Raw genomic sequence first — 18,309 nt, forward strand, 5'->3', positions numbered from 1 at the left:
ATAAAAAAACCGAAATACGAACACTTAAGAGTCCGCAGCTCGTGGTTCCCGGCGGGGTCAGGGATTTTCTCTGCCTCGTGATGACTGGGTGTTGTGTGGTGACTTTAGGTTAGTTAGGTTTAAGTAGGTCTAAGTTCTAGGGGACTGATGACCATAGATGTTAAGTCCCATAGTGCTCAGAGCCATTTGAACCACGAACACGTAACAGGCTTTCATTCATAAAATATTTAGCAGTATGGTCTTTCTTGCATTCTTACCCTTTCCTTGCATCTGGACGCTACTACGAAGGAAACAATATAATCAATCGGCAACTGACTGGGTGACGTCGAACAATCTAAACGTACTACAGGGCTTCCAAGGGAGAAAGCCAAATATTTAAAGCCCCGCCCACGATAATATCGTTAAAGATGGGGGGAACAAAATCGGCCGTATCCTTTGCATCTGCCATAATCTGTTTATGGAAACCAAGGGAATACTAAAGCCCGATGGCCTAGTGGCGATTCGAACTACGCCCCTTAACCACTGCCCAACCTCATTCAGTCTGTGAGCTGTCTCCCCCAGCATCCTGTCAAGCGGGACAGTACTGACTCGAACCTTAATAAGATTCCTCGAGAACTGAAAACGAGCCGGATTTTTTTGAAGCCGTCTACAAGGAGTTGGAATATACTAGAATCTTTTGAACAGTAAATCTATGTTTACTCCCAGTACATTGGTCTCTTAACATTTTGCTCTCCCTTGCTGACTGCATACAGAACATTCTTGATTCTCTGCTGTGTGTTCAGCTTTCTTGCACGGTTTCTTTGAGCGAACTATATTATATGATCTCTCCACTCATCTTACAAGAAATCCCTTGAATGCGTGGAGGCAGAGGGCCAATGACTTTTACGTCAATCGGCGCCCCACATATTGTCTACTATGCAACCACAATATTGGCTGCTAATGGCTACAGGGGGTGGGAGTGGATGTATCCAGTGGCATGAGGTTATGGAGCGTAGTTGAACTGCTTAGTAGACTAGTAACTCAAGAGTGCTAGAGGTGTTTGTACAGGGTGTACATAAAGTTCGGCAACACTTTCAATTATTTATTGCACTAGAACTAAACATTGTACACATGTTGAGCCGTGCGTGACTCGTGTTCTATGTTAATTTTATTACTGGTGTCACTGAGTTGCCGCCTCGCCTGCCCGTGAGCGGCAGCAGCGGCACTTATCGATATAAGCCCTGGCGTATTATCTTTGCTGACTACTATTACTTCCCGGTTGTCGTGTGTTCGGAGTTAATTCGGATCTGCCAGTGAGTTGGGAGGCGCTAGCAGCTCAGTTCGGACCTGGCAGTGTTTGAGGGTGCTGCAGAAGTTCAGTCGGGGCGCGGCTGCAGTGAGTTCCGGACAGCCATGACTCGCCCGACGGTTGCCGATACATATCACGTGAGTGCGGACCACCTTGGTTGGTCGTCGGTCGGTCGTCTTGTCGGACGACGTGTATGTTGGCCGGCGATCCCTTATGGGTTGCCTACGTGTGCCGACTCTTGATTCGTCCTTGTTATTGCACAGTCGCTTCCGTTAGTATTGTCTAGTCCTTCGTACAAGTGTTAGTGAAACTTTGTGTAGCTTGTGATATCGACTGCTCAGTTATTTTAGTGCTGTCTCCGTGCTGACGTGCGGCAGTCGGTCGGTTGGTGTGGATCAGCCAGGAAATCTCCGCGCGGCGCAATGGGCCGGGCCCACTGGCTGTCTCTACGCAGTGTGCGAGTGTGTGGGGGCTGTTCCGATTGCTACGAGGATCGTGGCTCACCGACCCAGGACATCAAAGCTGAGTGGTGTTTTAATTACCGAAGCCAGTCTGTTCACACTGTGCCGCTGGTTTTCATGGTTGGCTGTTGGTATTTCCGTGAGCAACAGCGATTGTTCGAGTTGGCGAAAGTTTGGCCAACATCCGGTGGAGTTTAACTGTATTTTGGTTATTTGAAGTCCAAGTGCACCAGCGGGATTTACTGCCTTGTGGCCGTTAGCGTTCCGGTTACCTGCCCTGGCCGCTGACGTAAAATTCAGGCAGTGTCCTTCCCTCACCGTGTTGTCGCTGTCCAATACGTGTGTGTAGTTTGGACAGCTTATGCATACTTGGTTGTGGGCGGCTATGCGTTTTACGTTTTGGCTTTGAAGTTCCTTGTGTACTGCTCGGGTGGAAAGAAAGTCGTCTTGTCGGTGGGTCCGTTGACTGTTTCTTGGTTGGGTTGCCGGCGGATCGGATGTAGTTGGGCCGACTACCCTAAGCGAACGTTAATATTTCCAGTGCACACCGATTCCCGGAAACTTCTGAGCGCCGCTGGCTGTAATGCCTTTTCTTATTGGTGTTTGTGTATTTTAATGGCTTATAGCCGATGGTTGGGTTTTAAATAATGGGCCTTCAGCCGTTTTAAAATTGAAAGTTCCTTACTTGTCAAGTCTTAGATTGTTTGGGCCTTCGACCTCATTTGAAATATTATTTGAGGATAAAAACCTTGCGCTTTCTGCCTTTTGAGAATTTATTGTAGTTATGTTCTATATCATGGGCCTTCAGCCGTTCTAAAAATTTAAGAGGTTGTGCCCTTAAGCCGTAAGATTGTGTGATATATTCAGTCCATAGTTAAGCTCGGAAATTTGCGCTGTAATGTTTGGGCAACTAAATAAAGTTATATGTGTTAGAGTGCAACTGACAGCAGCTCATTTTTGGCCCCTTTCCACAATTCCAACTACCTGTTCTGTCCTGCGGATTTAACCAAGCGTTTCACACGTCATACATATTGCATTTTGAAGAGGAACTCTTAAAGGTTTTTTTGTTTTTTTTCCAAACATTCTATATGCAAACCATCATGCGTAACCCAGCAGACGTCAATACGGCAATCGAATTCTTGTCATACCCGTCCCAGCATGGCATCGTCGACAGTGGCAGTCGCTTCCTGTATTCTCTCCCGGAGCTCTACAACATCACGTGGTAGCGGCGGTACGTACACCAGATCTTTAATGTGTCCCCACAGAAAAAAGTCACACGGAGTGAGATCTGGTGATCGGGGAGGCCATGTCATGAAACAGCTCGCTCCGCACCTGAACTCGCCATGTCTGCGACTAGCGCTGACTATCGGCAAATTACCGAACTACACTGTGGCGGTATACACGAAAAATTTTCAGCGTTTCTCTTAAAAATGACGTATGTATGATATCTGTACAATGTTTGGTTCTTGTGCAATAAATAACTGAAAGTGTTGCAGGACTTTATGTACACCCTGTATAAAGCAGACCAATGGCAACCATAAACAAAGAAAACATTGCACTATATCTGCAACAACACTTACCGAAATTGACAGTTCGTCAGAAAGGAACCCAAAGGATTTCGCAGAGTGAGAAAGAAGTGGCAGATGACATATTAGCGTTTCTACAATATGAGCCAATGGAATGTGTGGCATTGTATACACTAGATTGTGCGGACAACGTACTTGAGGAGTGCAGTGACGACGATACGTGATTAACAAATGGAAGTGATACTGAAACAAGTGTTGAGCCATGTAGTTCATCATCCTCGTCGGACAGGAAGGCACAAATCCCGTCTTCAGTGAAACGTAATAAAGGACAATCTAAACTACGTGAAATATCATCCGCACCATGATATATACAAACAGATGTGGAATAAGTCCGCGCCACTATGACCGTATAGTCCTTAAGAGAAACTACGGAGATTCAGGGAGGAGAAGGCGCACTTGTTACAAAAGCTGGTGTTTGCGCGTTTCGAGGATGTTCAATACAATTGACAGGATGTGCATGATAGTGATCTATTACGTTATGTGTATCAAACTGTGCGCTACGTAAATTATAGTGATTTCAACGGAGATAGTTGATGGTTGCGTAACTTCATACAGTGCTCCAGTATTGGAAGACTTAAGATAACGAAATTTCAGACAATGCGTCAACTTGACGATGCACAGCGAACTGCGGAACCGGTTCGAAAATTTGTCGGTGAGAAACTTACCATACCGTTTAAGAAGGAATTTGTTTTCAATTCCGACCAATTGGAATCTGAGGAGGAAATGCATACGCAAGTAACTCTGGAAATTAGAGATACCAAGAAAGTTGTATCAAGATCAAGTAACATTAATGCCTCAACGCATTCGTAAATAATTACGCCGACTGTTAATCTGGATGGTAAATTGGTTGGAAAGTTATTTACTGTGCTGCGAGAAGTCTGAGGTGCTCTGCCCACTAAGATTCTTTCTCGTGTGCGTTATCTTGCAAGGGCAGTATGGAATATTTACGTCTCAGCATGCAAGAGTGGAAAAAAAAAACCGCCAGAGTAGCCGAGAGCGCTAACGCGCTGCTTCCTGGACTCGGGTAGGCGCGCCGGTCCCGGATCGAATCCGTCAGGCGGATTAACGACGAGGGCCGGTATGCCGGCCAGCCTGGATGTGGTTTTAGGCGGCTTTCCACATCCCGCTAGGTGAGTACCGGGCTAGTCCCCAAGTTCCGCCTCAGTTACACGACTCAGACACTCGAAACCGTTCACGCTCATTCATGACTTACACTAGACGCAGACAGCTGGGGTACACGGATTCCGTCCTTGAAGGGGGGGGGGGGGTTATGGGGTGGCGGCAGCATCCAGCCACCCCTTTCCATTAACCGTGCCAAATCCGTTGTAACCATGCCGACCCTGTGCAAGCTGCGGGAAAAGGCGAAAGCGAAAGAAAGAAAGAAAGAAAGAATTCAAGAGTGGAAAAAAGAGCAGAAGATAACTACAACTATTGTATGAGCACTGTTTTTGGCCAGCAGCCGGTCAAAATAACTTTCTTTTCTTTCATTCCTGGTATGCGTATGTATAAAAAAATATCCTACTCCTTTAAAGCAAACTATTCCTTCTGAAAAGTGGGAGACATTTCAGTTCGTATGAAATGGAAACACGCGACATATTCAGCCTCTGGATGTTTGTTTTTTTCCGTCCTTTCAAAAGATATCTCACTATCTACAGCTACGCCTTGAAGGTAGCCAGTTTCACGATAAACTGTTTCGTATTAGATTGCTTGCCATCACGTTACATCAGTTTTCAGCACCATTTAACCAATACGATGATGAATGCAGTCTTTAGGAGTGGATACCTAGGTGAACGTCCTGCGTTTATAACTCCCACGAATTTCGCCTTCGATCTTGACGGTACGAACCTTGGTGACCATTGTGGCGCTCCATTTTCCATTCAGTGTTCATTGTGCAAGTTAGTAGTTTGTTTTGAACCTTTGTTGGATGTTCACGACGTCCATTTTGTGGAGCGTAGCACATACATCCCATGGAAGATTGATCTCTGCATCTCCCGGACACTCACTTTCTGTCGGATGGGTCATTAGCAGTTAATATTTTCCCTGTCATAATAGTTAACACTTTCAAACGAGCCTTACTAAAGACTGAACTTGTGAGCTCCCGGGTAGAATTGCACAAGAGGAAAACCGCATTGATACTATCCGCTCGGCAGAGCAAAATGGTCGTCACTGGCGAAAGCGGAACTTTGCTAACAACGCACAATGCTTTGAAGTTCTTTGCTACATTCCCTACATACTGAGCAGTTTGCGAGGTGTCATGGCGTGAAGCCGCATGCAGTAGATATGTTTCGGCTGCGCTCCTTCCGGTTAAGTAAGTCGTTCTAATATCGCTGCAGTGATGGCGTTTATATTCGCCTGTGACCATTGATACTAACAATGAACGCGGTAGTGTTGCATTTTGCAACATTCAGCTAAGAAATCTGCCGCGTTCAACAGGGTTATTCATGGATGCAGCTGTATTGCGTTTCCTTCTATGTGAAGCGTTGACGAGATAGCCACGGCTTCCGGGTTTATGCTGGCAGAAACTGTCACCATAATTGACCAGCCTTGTCCACAACTTCCTTAATAATGAAGTCCGAAAAAGTCACGTGGAGGTCAAGATTCCGATGTTATGGCAGATTATGGAATGACCTTCAGCAATGTAAAGTTCAGGTGGAGCAAATTTATTTTATTACAAATGTAAGTTAAGAAGTGGGATCAAAATTAAGGGCGAAAAACAGTCTAGTGAACACAGAACATAGATTGAGCGTAAAATAAAATAACAAAATAAAAATAAAATTGGTCAAGCGCGAGCAGAACCCGCGCACTGAGGGTTCAGTGCAAACTGAATTATGCAGAGAGAGAGAGAGAGAGAGAGAGAGAGAGAGAGAGAGAGTTCATCCGTCCCGGGGCTCGAGAATCTCTATGATTTCTGCCTTTTCGATACTGGCAATATATCGGTCCGAAGAATTCCAAGACTGATCAAAATCTCTACAAAACTTCCCGAGACTAGCCGGGATATACAAAAAGGAGCGTTCAGGGGAAATAAGTTTATGTATATGCAGAGGGAAGATTTAATGAAAATGTTTTATTTGCTTACTAAAACAAGACAACTTATATTTTTATGTTTTCGCTTCTGACGAATGATGAGTGCAATTTAAATTCTAATGGCACAAATGTATTTTTCCATGTGATATTATCACAACTTAACAATTATCGGATTTTTCCCCTTACTTGTACTGTGACACCTTGCTTCTTGCAAATTTCATGATTCCAGGTCAACGGGACGTACGCTATAGGTTTTAATGAGTGAGTTTGTGAATATCACAAATGTGATGTAAATACCCGTATCTTTTGGCGGAGTTGAGAAGCTCAAAGGTTTTACACCGCCAAGGGACCGTAGACCATAGTATTTGATAAATTTCAGTTTGATTCGCCTACCCATTCCTGAGAAAAAGAGGCTTTTAACAGACGGACAAACCAACAGACGGACAACAAAGCGATCCTATGATGTAGCAGACTTATCTGTTATTTAAAACTACACTGTATCAGTGAGTTGTGTCAGTACTTCTGTACTTCAAAACACATAATTTTCAGAAAATCTGTAGAGTATGCGTTGTGGCGGCTTCTTCAGCTAATACTTCGATTGTACAATGAGTCAGTTTACACTCAGATGGCATCAAGCAACGTAGTCCAGATACTTCGTATCCATGTTTGACAAATTCTGTTTCGTTCTACCTAAGAATGTCTTGTAGATATTTTTTTAACAATATTATGGAAAGGAAAGTTGCTACTCACCATATAGCGGAGATGATGATCGGTTTGTGGGGCGCTCAACTGCGCGGTCATACGCGCAGCCGTTCAAAGTCCCAATCTTTACGAAGTCCAATTTAGCGACTCATGAATGATGATGATGATGATGATGATGACATAATGAGGACAACACAAACACCTAGTCACCGGGCAGAGAAAATCTCCAACCCGGCCGGGAATCGAACCCGGGACCCCGTGATCCAGATGCAGCAACGCATATTGCGGAGACGCTGAGTCGCAGATAGGCACAACAAAAAGACTTGGCAGCTGAAAAGAGGCTGCAGTCCTCTGCGTGTGTGTGTGTGTGTGTGTGTGTGTGTGTGTTTTTGTTTGTTTCCGACAAAAGGCCTTGTTGGCCGAAAGATGAAATTTTGACAATCTTTTTGTTGCGTCTATGTGCCACTCAGCATCTTCGCTATATGGTGAGTAGCAACTGCCCATATTATTGTTACATTCCATCCTGGATTTGCCATTGTCTGATTTTTGTAGATTTTTGGTGAGTTCTACTTTTCTTGTTCGATTTTTTGGCGACATGCCTTTCATCAATGTTTTTCCACTAATACTCTTTCATGCATTTCTCTTGTAAACATATAACGACAAGGCCGAAGCGCGTAAGGCAGTATAAATTTAATAAACATGGCGGTCAAGACTAATATCAGTTTTTTAGCGCATTATAAATGACCGCAACTTTTCACAAAGTATTCACGCATTCTGCTGCTGTAAGTTCCGTTTTTCCCGATTGATGTACAGAAACCTAGAGAGCCTAAAGTAATGAGGAGTACCACAAAGGAGATCAGCGACAAGCTTATGTTAATTGGGGGCCACGAAGCAGCCGAATTGAAGGAATTCTGCTGCCTTGGAAGCAAAAAACAACAACGGACGAAGCAAGGAGGACATAAAAAGCAGAACAGCACAGACAGAGAGGGCATTCCTGGACAAATGAAGTGTATTAGTATTAAAGATAGGTTTTAATTTGAAGAAGAATTTTCCCTGAGAAGTGACGTTTCGAGCACATCCCCGTTCATTGTCGCCGCCGTCGGGGAAGACTAAGCACGAATGGATGTCGGTTGTCCGCAATTTCGTTCTCGTAGTCCACAGCTGTCAGCGGTCACTTCCATTATTACCACCGTGGAGTGAAGGTGTTATGTCCCCTATAACATCGTACAGGGTGGGCGAGAAATGCCCGTACTCCTGTAACCGCTGTTTAGGATCAAATCTTATTATGCAGGTTTGTAGCTATGTTACCTCTTAGGAATTGTTGGACTCAATTGCTAGGATACATGTTTACGTATGGGATTCATGTTTACGTATTTTCGCAGCCACGGCCGATGTGACACGACATAGTGTCAGTATTGAAAAGCGCTTAGTGCTAAGTACGTGGGTGCACGAACGACAACACGCAGGGCAGACAATGAGAGAGATTATGGGAGTATTCCAGGAAAGACGACATTTCTCGTTAGGGAAAGACGTGCTTCGTGCTTTCGGTGTTGAAGACCGGAAGTAGACACGAGAAGAAACGTGTGGCAGAATGTCTGCTTCGACTGAATTGTCTCCTATGAATTCGACGCGTAATCGTACTTCGGAACTGGGTATACCGAGAACAATAGCTCTAAATCACATGAAAAAAAAAAGACTAAGGTCAACCCTTTACGACCGACGTTCATTAAAGAGTTGCGGGACACAGACCACAATGTGCGCGTTTCATCATGGCGTGCTTTGCTAACTCTGTTTCAAAACGCACTGAAGGTGCCAAGGTTGCATTTTCAGATGAATGTGCCATTAATCGCAGCTCACGCACTAGAAATATTGTCTTTTGGGCCAAAGAGAATCCTCATTACACGGAGGATCTAGAAAGGAACCCGCCTCACGTAATTATATGGACAGCGATGACATAACATCTTGGACCGTACTTTTTTCAAGGGACTGAATGACGCAAATTATTTAGATATGTCACAAACGTGGTTTCCAGCTTGAGGAGACGGGCCTAGCAGAACGCGTATGATTGCAGCAAGGTGGAGCGCTGCGTTACTACACACTTGCAGTGCACGAGCTCCTAAATGAACATTTTTCAGGACGGTGGATAAATCGTGGTTCATCAGAAGAAGAACTGCGCAATGCTGTTGAGCATGCATTTCACACTACAACTCTGGACATACTCAAAAATATTTCAAGAAGAACATGGAGGCGTAGGGAAAGTGTTTACGGAGAACATACCAATATATTGGACGCTTAATACGTAAGTAAGCACTTGTGCTAAAACAAATCCAGTCAATCAGCATTAGATACTAGAGGGTACGGGGACTTTTTCGCCCACCCTTTCCTGCCCCCACCGACGTGCGTCCGTTACACGGTGCATGTATCCAGCAGCCGGTGACCATGATGACATACCTGGACTCTACCAGTGTTAATCATCCGGCTAGGCGACACGTTTTCATTCATTCGCGGTCCAACCTCTGAACTTCTGCTGGAATCAAACCAGGGGGAACGGAGGGGAGGGGGGGGGGGAGGTGGCAGAACTCTACAATTTCCACCTTTGGTTTGAGACGTGTTGACACATGGCTAACACAAGAAACATCACAGAATTGATTGTTATCTATGGTGTATGAGAATTCTGTACATAATAAAGACGCTGTATTCAAAATTCGAGGAGGGATGGAGATTGTGACCATAGGCATGAAACAGAAGAAATTTATTCTACATTTTCGGATCACTATTCCATTCGCGACCATGTCACAGCTTGTGTATCCAGTTTTATATACAAAGTTCTCGTGTACGTCTTACAACCCTTTCTAAATATTTATTTTCTGCAATCCCAAATTTTCCTTTCCTTTTCAATCCTTTTATGAAAATATTAATTAACACGACAGACTGAGCGTTATTTCGGTTTATTAGAAACAAATGTTTCCGGACAAGGACTGGACCCCACGACCCGCCGATTACCGTCCTGTATTGTTTTCGTTGCGCCGGCTACTGCCTGCAAACTACACTGACGTGAATAGCATCATGCCTCGCCCCACCGGCGCTAAAAATGCTGCCTTTTCTGAACGATTGGCCATCTGCAGTTCCTACTTCTGTCACTTCCATTTCTGGTCGAGCCCCTCACGTACCATAAATTTGGGCGAAATCTGTGATGACGAATAGGTGCGATCCTCTTGTTACGTGTATCGTGTGCGAAGTGCTCTTGTCGAGAGAAATGATCGACGTTTTCAAAATTCGTGTTATCTGCTGCGAAGAGCGCAGTGTTTCAACATGTGGTATTCTTTTACAGATTAAGGCACGTAGCATAGGGCAGTAACATCGAGAAACAATTTCACTGCCTTTACTGAAGATACGAGCGATCTGTAATTTTTCTTTTCACAGCTGTGGGAAACTGTCGGTCCTCCGCAGCAGGTCGAAGGATTTTCGGTGTACTGCAGCGTTGCAAAACCACCTGAAAATTCTGTATGCGATCTGACCGGGATTTTGTCTAGGTCCGGAACTCGGTTGAGATTTGGCGACTGCAGCTGCCTTTCAACACCGTAAATACTGGTCGCTATAACAACACGAACCTTCCTGGCCGATTAAAACTGTGTGGCGGACCAGGACTCTGATCTGGGAAGTTTCAAATCAGCCCACACTTCTCTGCACCGTGACAGCTTGTCAGTGACACTCATCTTGGCAATAATGGGACAATTTAATGTATTTACGTTCCTTTGAGAAGAACTATTTGAAATTTACCATACTGCAGTGGCGGGGTCGTTAAAAAGTAAGACGCAATGCTCCTTCGGACATGCATGCATGAAAGAAGGATCCTTTATTGTATGATTATATGATAGTGGAACAAACACTGGTAGCAGTTACTTCTGTAAAATATCTGTGAGTATGCGTGCGGAACGATTTGAAGTGGAATGATCATATAAAATTGTAAGGTGGGTGCCAGGTTGAGATTCATTGGGAGAGTCCTTAAAAAAATGTAGTCTATCAACAAAGAAGGTGGCTTACAAAACACTCGTTCGACCTATACTTGAGTACTGCTCATCAGTGTGGGATCCGTACCATGTCGGGTTGACAGAGGAGATCCAAAGAAGAACAGTGCGTTTCGTCACAGGGTTATTTAGTAAGCGTGATAGCGTTACGGAGATGTTTAGCATACTCAAGTGGCAGACTCTGCAAGAGAGGCGCTCTGCATCGCGGTGTAGCTTGCTGTCCAGGTTTCGAGAGGGTGCGTTTCAGGACGAGGTATCGAATATATTGCTTCCCCCTACTTATACTTCCCGAGGAGATCACGAATGTAAAATTAGAGAGATTCGAGCGCGCACGGAGGCTTTCCGGCAGTCGTTCTTCCCACGAACCATACGCGACTGGAACAGGAAAGTGAGGTAATGACATTGGCACGTAAAGTGCCCTCCGCCACACACCGTTGGGTGGCTTGCGGAGTATAAATGTAGATGTAGACATGCAGGCCCTGTGGTGACTACAGCCGTTATGAACTATATATGTATTGGCTGTTGCATGCAGTGTGTTGTTAAGAACACAGCCCCTGCAGTGTCTTATTTATACGGCGACGCCAGGCAGCGACTTCCTACGGGAATACGTGTTAAGTACGACTGCAGGTTGTGATATGGACGACGACATATGGAATTTTTGCTCCAGCCGTGAGTCGTGCACCGATAACCGAAGCTGTTAAGACGACTGCTTGCTTATAGAGGGAAATCAGGGTTCTAATCCCTGACCCGCACAAATTTTCATTGGCATTCAATTATACAGCTGCTGGTTCTCCGTAATCGCAGCTGCGAATACATTCAATGAATTTGAAATCTGTCGCGCTTGCGGCTTGCGATAGTGCATTTCGCTTTCAGTGCCATCGCAAGTTTTTGGAGGGAAGGTTTTGTTGTTGTTGTTACTGGTAGCCTCTATGTAAATTTTTTTTGCGCAAAAGTCGTTGGTTAATAGACTGCTAGTACCATGTTACATCGGTAGTTTAAAGAGCCACCTGGCTGCAACGGTTAAGAAAGTATGCTGTGATTTAGCTGTAGAGTTTTGAGTAAATGTGACTCTTTTCAGGGGTGATGCGTCAGTTTTCGTATTCCATTCTTTTCTAACTTGACCGAGGATCTGCCCTTTATGATCTGTCTCTGTGGATAAATTGAAACTGATTTCGTTTCGTTAGCGACAATTTGTTCGGTCTCTTTCACATGACAACTTAATATTGACTCCGGCGGTAAAATTACTGTCATGTCTGTGCGACCATAATTACTTCAGTACGTGTTCTATTTTTTCAACAAAATTCCAGAACTTCCAAGAGAGGGACTGTGCCTCACGGTGATGTTTACTATTAAAATCCCGAAAGCACACAGTCCAAGGACAGTCAGGTAATGCCTTACTTCTTCCGCCCATGAAGATCTCGTAAACTTACCTAGACGACAAAACTGGGAAATTTTAGCTCACACGGAGGTTTCTGGACAGTAATTTATTCGCGAACGGAACAGGCAAAGGGGTATCAGTGGTACAGAGACTGCCCTCCGCTACACATCGTCAGACGATTTGCAGAGAATAGATGTAGACTGATGGTACCCTCTACATCTATACTCCGGTGTGTGTTCTACCACAATCACTTCCCATTTCCTGTTCCAATCGCGTGTGGTTCGCGGGAAGACCGCTTACAGGTAAGCCTCCGTGTGGGCTTTAATCTCTCTGATTTTATCCTCATGTGCTTTTTGGGAGATATACGAGGGAGGAAGCAATATTTTTGTTGACTCTTCTGGAAACTAAGCCTCTCGGAACTTTTTTAACAGTCATGCAGAACGCCCCTCCTGCTGCGCCTACCACTGAAGACAATAGTTGCTTATCTCTGTGACGTTTTCGTGCTTACTAAACGAAACCGTAACAAAACGCGCAGCTCTTCTTTGGATCTTTTCAGTTGCTTCAATCCTACCTCGGATGGATCCCACATTGACGAGCAATATTCAAGTACTGGTCGGACCAGGGTTTTTGTAATTACTTCCTGGACTATTTCCTGTGAGTTTCTTCCGATGAATCCCAGTGGCGTCTGTCTTACCTGCAATTAGTTTTATGTGGTCGTTTCATTTCAAATCGCTCCATACGGTAACCTCATATTTTATCGAAGTAACTATTTTCAGTAATTGATCTGCAGTCGTATAATACAATAATAGGATTTTTTGTCTATCTATGCGCAGTAAGTTGTTTATGTTGAGGGTCAATTTAGACTCACTGCACCAAGCGACCATTTACCAAGCTTTTTTCGTATTCGCAATATATTGCTTATTCAATAATTCGGGGAGAATACGCTAACTTCTTAACTTTAGCAAGTGCAATACTCTCTTTCTGGAGAATGCGTGCGTCCGTTGGTACTCAACTCCAGTGGTCACGTATGTTAGACAGGATCAGTTTTTTTTTTTTTTTTTTTTTTTTTTTAGGGAGGTGCACATTATTTAACGTGGAACTGACACCTAATACCAAAATGTTTGCATAAATTTTGTGTACAGTATTTGTTGTTCAGTCGCCATGCAAATGTCTAGATAAGAGAGATTGACTAATAACACCATTTTAACACTACGTACCATCACTGTCAAATTACAGAAAACAAATACAGCTGAATGCGTCAACAGTTACTACAATTTCCAATCAGTATGTCAAAGAATACTTTCGGGTGAACGGACGAACAATGTGTCAAAGTTTTCATTATTAATTTTAGTGTTTTTATACACTTCAACTAAATGCCATTTCTTTCCAGACTGTTTTGCAATACAACCTTACATGTATACAACGAAAAATAGCCTGAGTAAGATCTGCTCTGATAATCTACTGATATAAAACATAACTAAAGTAATGCAATTCTAGAACAAACTTTGTAGATTACAAGCTATTACCTAAACAACTAAATGAAATCTGAAAATAAAAGCATGGCAGACTATGGTTATGGCTGTACCAGTACCTATTTTGTGAAAGCAAAACTTAATGCCAAAAAGAACGAAAGCCAGATAGAGAAAAGATCCCTTACATCAAAGGATATTCATTATCCTAGTAAGAAACAATTTAGTCAGGAAAGCTTGTACAGATTAGTATCATCGTACCGATGATAAAATCAAAAACCACGGAAATAAAGAGCATGGGAAATAGAATGCCAAAAACAGTTTGTAACTACAAGGCAGTGGGTCGAAGGAGTATTAGGAGACCTGGAAACAGATGGGAATGGTGTTAGTTTGAACGTAAGATTCTTTCAATAGGAGAAAAGAGAAATAATAAGAAACAGCAATGCATCGCTTCTGTGTACAATGATTCGCAATTTTATAGACGAACAGCCTGTATTTCTTCATTTGTTACTATCTTTAATCGTTGCTGCTAGAACAAGACTTCGGCACCAATAACGGGATGCTCCGGAAAAAAAATTCGGAATGAATGCGACGGGGTTATATACTTCTCGCACGTAGTACGCCGACGGAACCACCTCAGATTTCGGAGAGATCTTTAAGCTCGCCGTCATTGTGCATACCAACCAATCCTGTCGCCTCTGGGTGCTCAACAAGCAACTGTGGGAGTTCGACCTTGTGTAACCCAGGGTCACAACGGCTCCAGCCGCCGCGCTACAGCTGACTGTGCACCGGTCCGTCGCCGACATTAATACCCATTGAAAAAGGACAGATCAAACGCATGTTTACCAAAAATAAGGCAAACATCAATAAAAATGTCATCAACACTACCAGAAAAACGCGTGGTGACTAGCGACCAATGGAATTTCGTCAGTGTGGCATAAATTGAAAATCATTCAAAACATAAATCGAGCTATCCATTGCTAGAGCAAGAATTCAATGTCAATTTAATCATTTGTGTGCCAAACGAACAATTAAAGAACTAAATTATCACAGCAAGCCGTAGATTTGTGTTCGCTCCATCGCGTAAGTCCTCCAGCTTGCAACCATGGACACATTGTTAACAGTGATTACTGATATATAGCTCTGTGTTCATGAAAGAAATAAAATAAATTCTAGATAATTCGTACACGTATTTCCGGACTTTGGTGTCATACCCTTAAAAATCATGAAACACTTGGCTAACACAAACGATGATGTGCCGTAGTGCCACCTTTCCCGTATCTTAATCACAGAATTTCATTGCAAAGCGACGACAAAACTGCTGGCAGTTGCTTTTGGTTTTCAACCTTGACAAGAATAATTTTACTAAGAAAAAGAAATATATTCGAGAACCATCTTCGGGATTTTCGGCAAACACTTACATATAAGATGGGCTATATGATATGACAATGTTTTTCTTCCATCGACATGTGCGTTCGCACCGAGTAAATATCCCTTTCATATTTAAGAAAATAAAACCAATTGCCACCAAGTACATGGTAAAAATTTTCATATTATATGTAATCCACAGAAAATATCAAAAGCTCCCTCCCTGGCCAGTAGAACTGTACCTTACCTTTTCGGAGAAACCGCGTTTCTTGATTTCTGCAATAACCCATCGCACCATAGGTCTTGAAAAGCGTTTGTCTATTTGAGTGCTTCCTAAATATTCCACTACGTACAACTTCGTATCAATTTCTCCTGCCATTTTGCATTCACGATACGTGAGAATTACAGTATAAACACACAACGGAGTCGGCAATAAAATTCACTTCACAAACACAATTCACTCCACTTCTTGCAGATGTAGAAAATTAATCTTCTGTTAATTCTTTCGTCCGTCTTGAAGTTTTCAATATCTGCAAAGAGATATTCACCATTATCACAAATATATTGTTTAACAATATTTAAGGAAGCAGGGAAAAAATTTTACTTATCCAAAACTAATCCTTGCGCCATTTAAAGAATTTGCTGTTTCTTGTGACTATACACCAGTAATTACAGACAAGGTAATAGGAAACGAGATTAATTTAACAGTTCCAAGACGTATAGCACTGATATAAAACTGTAAGGAAGATTATACGTTTGTTTACAGTAGCCTCAAACATCACGTTGTTTACAACCACGCCAACAGCTGAGCAAGCTACTTGTCGGAGGAAACCTGTGACTCAAAAAGAATAGTAAGAAAGCTTTACCTGCATGTCTAACACGCTTCAGCACTGCAGAATGCCTGTATTATGTCAGTCTTTCGCTTTGCGTTATCTTATGCTCACGTATATTTCACTGGACATACGTTTTCCTTACTTACAGCACTTTCCCATTTCAAACTGACACTCTCGTGGCCGAAACAAAGTAGTTTTATATGGCAACAGAGAGAAGGCGGTGCCATCTAGCGGCCGCTCAAAGAAACAAGCTAGGCAGTAAACGCGCGACTCTGCTCTTGAAAAGTCCGCGTCACATACAAAATATATCACTGGACCACAGAACTATATCTTTGTTTTCGCAAACGACGATTATCCATTGGAATTATCCATGCTCCAGCTACTGATTATCGAGTCGAAAAGCGGAGATGGAAATATTATAGTCCAGGCTTTCTTAGTGTGCCCGATACGATACGTAAGACTAAATTTGTCATATAATAGTTTTACTATAGTAGCTTGATAGAGATCTACCAGTAAAATAAATTGTTTACGAAACTTACAGAGAGTGACTGATTTTTTAATATGTGTTGAAGGACAAAGGAAAGAATTAGCAGTGATCGCTGTTGTTACCAATGATTCAATTGTATTTTATTTTAAATTTAGTTTAGAAAGTTTAACGATTAAATTGCTTGCAGGAAATATAAAGTTATTATAAACTGTATTCAGTTCTCTTCACCCGAAAATAAACAGAGGATATACGTGAGAATTTCCGGAGCAGATTTCCTGTCGTTAGCTAAACTGATTATTGTTCTGAACGTATATTTACGTAACTGTTGTACATCTGAGGGATAAATTCGCAACATGGATGCGAGGAATATGAAATTAATTTAAAAAAAATGATCCGACATTGCAATTTAATGGCTGTCAAACTGGAGTGTCTGCTACGTGTGATCTTTGCAACATCGAATATGTATACACTCTGGATGAAACTGCAGCATTACAAGTGAATATATACAAGTTGTTTGTTTCTCGTGTTGGAGCCTGTTTGTGTCATTTGAGGTCGGTAAATGAGACATTTTTGTAACATAACGTTGTATTTTGATTGTATAGTGTCTTATTAATTGTGTCGTTCTTTATTACAGTTAGTTCCGCCGAAATGTCTGTACTTGCCTATAACGGTGGGGCGATTATCGCAATGAAAGGTAAAGACTGTGTAGCTATAGCATCTGATAAAAGATTTGGAATTCAAGCTCAGACAGTGTCAACGGACTTCAAGAAGATATTTGAGATGGGACCACATTTATATATGGCTTTGCCAGGTTTAGCTTCCGACACGCAAACCGTGCATCAGAAGCTGAAGTTTCGCCTTAACCTCTACGAGCTGAAAGAAAACAGGAATATCCATCCTAAAACATTTGCAGCAATGGTTTCGAATTTACTTTATGAGAAAAGATTTGGTCCTTTCTTTGTCGAACCGGTAATTGCGGGTTTAGATCCTAAAACGTTTGAGCCATTTGTTTGTAACATGGACCTCATAGGTTGCCAAAATATTCCAGAAGATTTTGTAGTCGGCGGAACTTGTACTGAACAACTCTATGGAATGTGTGAAGCTCTGTGGCGACCAGACCTAGGTCCGGATGAGCTCTTCGAAGCCATATCGCAAGCACTGTTGAATGCTGTTGACAGAGATGCAATTTCCGGATGGGGAGCAGTTGTGTACATCATTGAAAAAAACAAAGTTACCGTGAAGCAGCTGAAGACGAGAATGGACTAAGTGGAGAGCCAGTGCAACTAATGTGTGTCTGTTGGAGATTGGTGCATTACGTTGTTTATAAAGAAACAAATAAAGCTGTGTTTCCTTAAATTCATGTTTTTTGTAAATTTGGCCTTGGCAATAGATATGTTCTCTTCTTTTCTCCCCTCGGTTTAAGTACTGACACTAGTGTCTAGAACAGTGCCATAATGCCTCCCCCTTTTCACTCTCTTGCTATTCTACCCTTTCATAGTCTTTTGTTGTGTTAAGGTTTATTTACTTATTAATACAGTGTAAGTAGTAGCTCTAACATATATATATATATATATACAGAGTATTTAACGAGAATCAACATAATTAATGGAAGTGTGTAAACTGAATTATGATGTAAAGTAGGTGTTAGTTGCTTTCTGAAATGCTGTTATAAGTAACACGAATTG

At 42.7% G+C, this 18,309-nt stretch overlaps 2 protein-coding genes across 2 annotated transcripts in view; one reads left to right on the top strand and one right to left on the bottom strand.

Moving 5' to 3' along the window:
• Nucleotides 1-16,301, bottom strand: part of LOC126204398 (TBC1 domain family member 4) — a 914,874-nt gene extending 898,573 nt beyond the window's left edge. Inside the window, exons 1-2 of the mRNA XM_049938770.1 lie at nucleotides 16,171-16,301; nucleotides 15,552-15,834 (exon numbers count right to left, since the gene is read on the bottom strand). Coding sequence (XP_049794727.1) covers nucleotides 15,552-15,683 — 132 coding nt within the window. The 5' untranslated portion in view covers nucleotides 15,684-15,834; nucleotides 16,171-16,301. The remainder of the gene's footprint in view (nucleotides 1-15,551; nucleotides 15,835-16,170) is intronic.
• Nucleotides 16,302-17,025: 724 nt separating this feature from the next.
• Nucleotides 17,026-17,980, top strand: LOC126203245 (proteasome subunit beta type-3). The gene is made up of 2 exons (XM_049937497.1): nucleotides 17,026-17,175; nucleotides 17,259-17,980. Exon 2 carries the CDS (start codon nucleotides 17,273-17,275, stop codon nucleotides 17,888-17,890), a length of 618 nt encoding a protein of 205 aa, XP_049793454.1. The 5' UTR covers nucleotides 17,026-17,175; nucleotides 17,259-17,272; the 3' UTR covers nucleotides 17,891-17,980.
• The last annotated feature ends 329 nt before the right edge of the window (nucleotides 17,981-18,309 follow it).

The sequence above is a fragment of the Schistocerca nitens genome, chromosome 9 (genome assembly GCF_023898315.1).
Source record: "Schistocerca nitens isolate TAMUIC-IGC-003100 chromosome 9, iqSchNite1.1, whole genome shotgun sequence".
NCBI lineage: Eukaryota > Metazoa > Arthropoda > Insecta > Orthoptera > Acrididae > Schistocerca > Schistocerca nitens.

Excerpts from the sequence above, each read along its gene's own strand:
- LOC126203245 (XM_049937497.1), top strand. The coding sequence starts at position 17,273 with ATGTCTGTACTTGCCTATAACGGTGGGGCGATTATCGCAATGAAAGGT.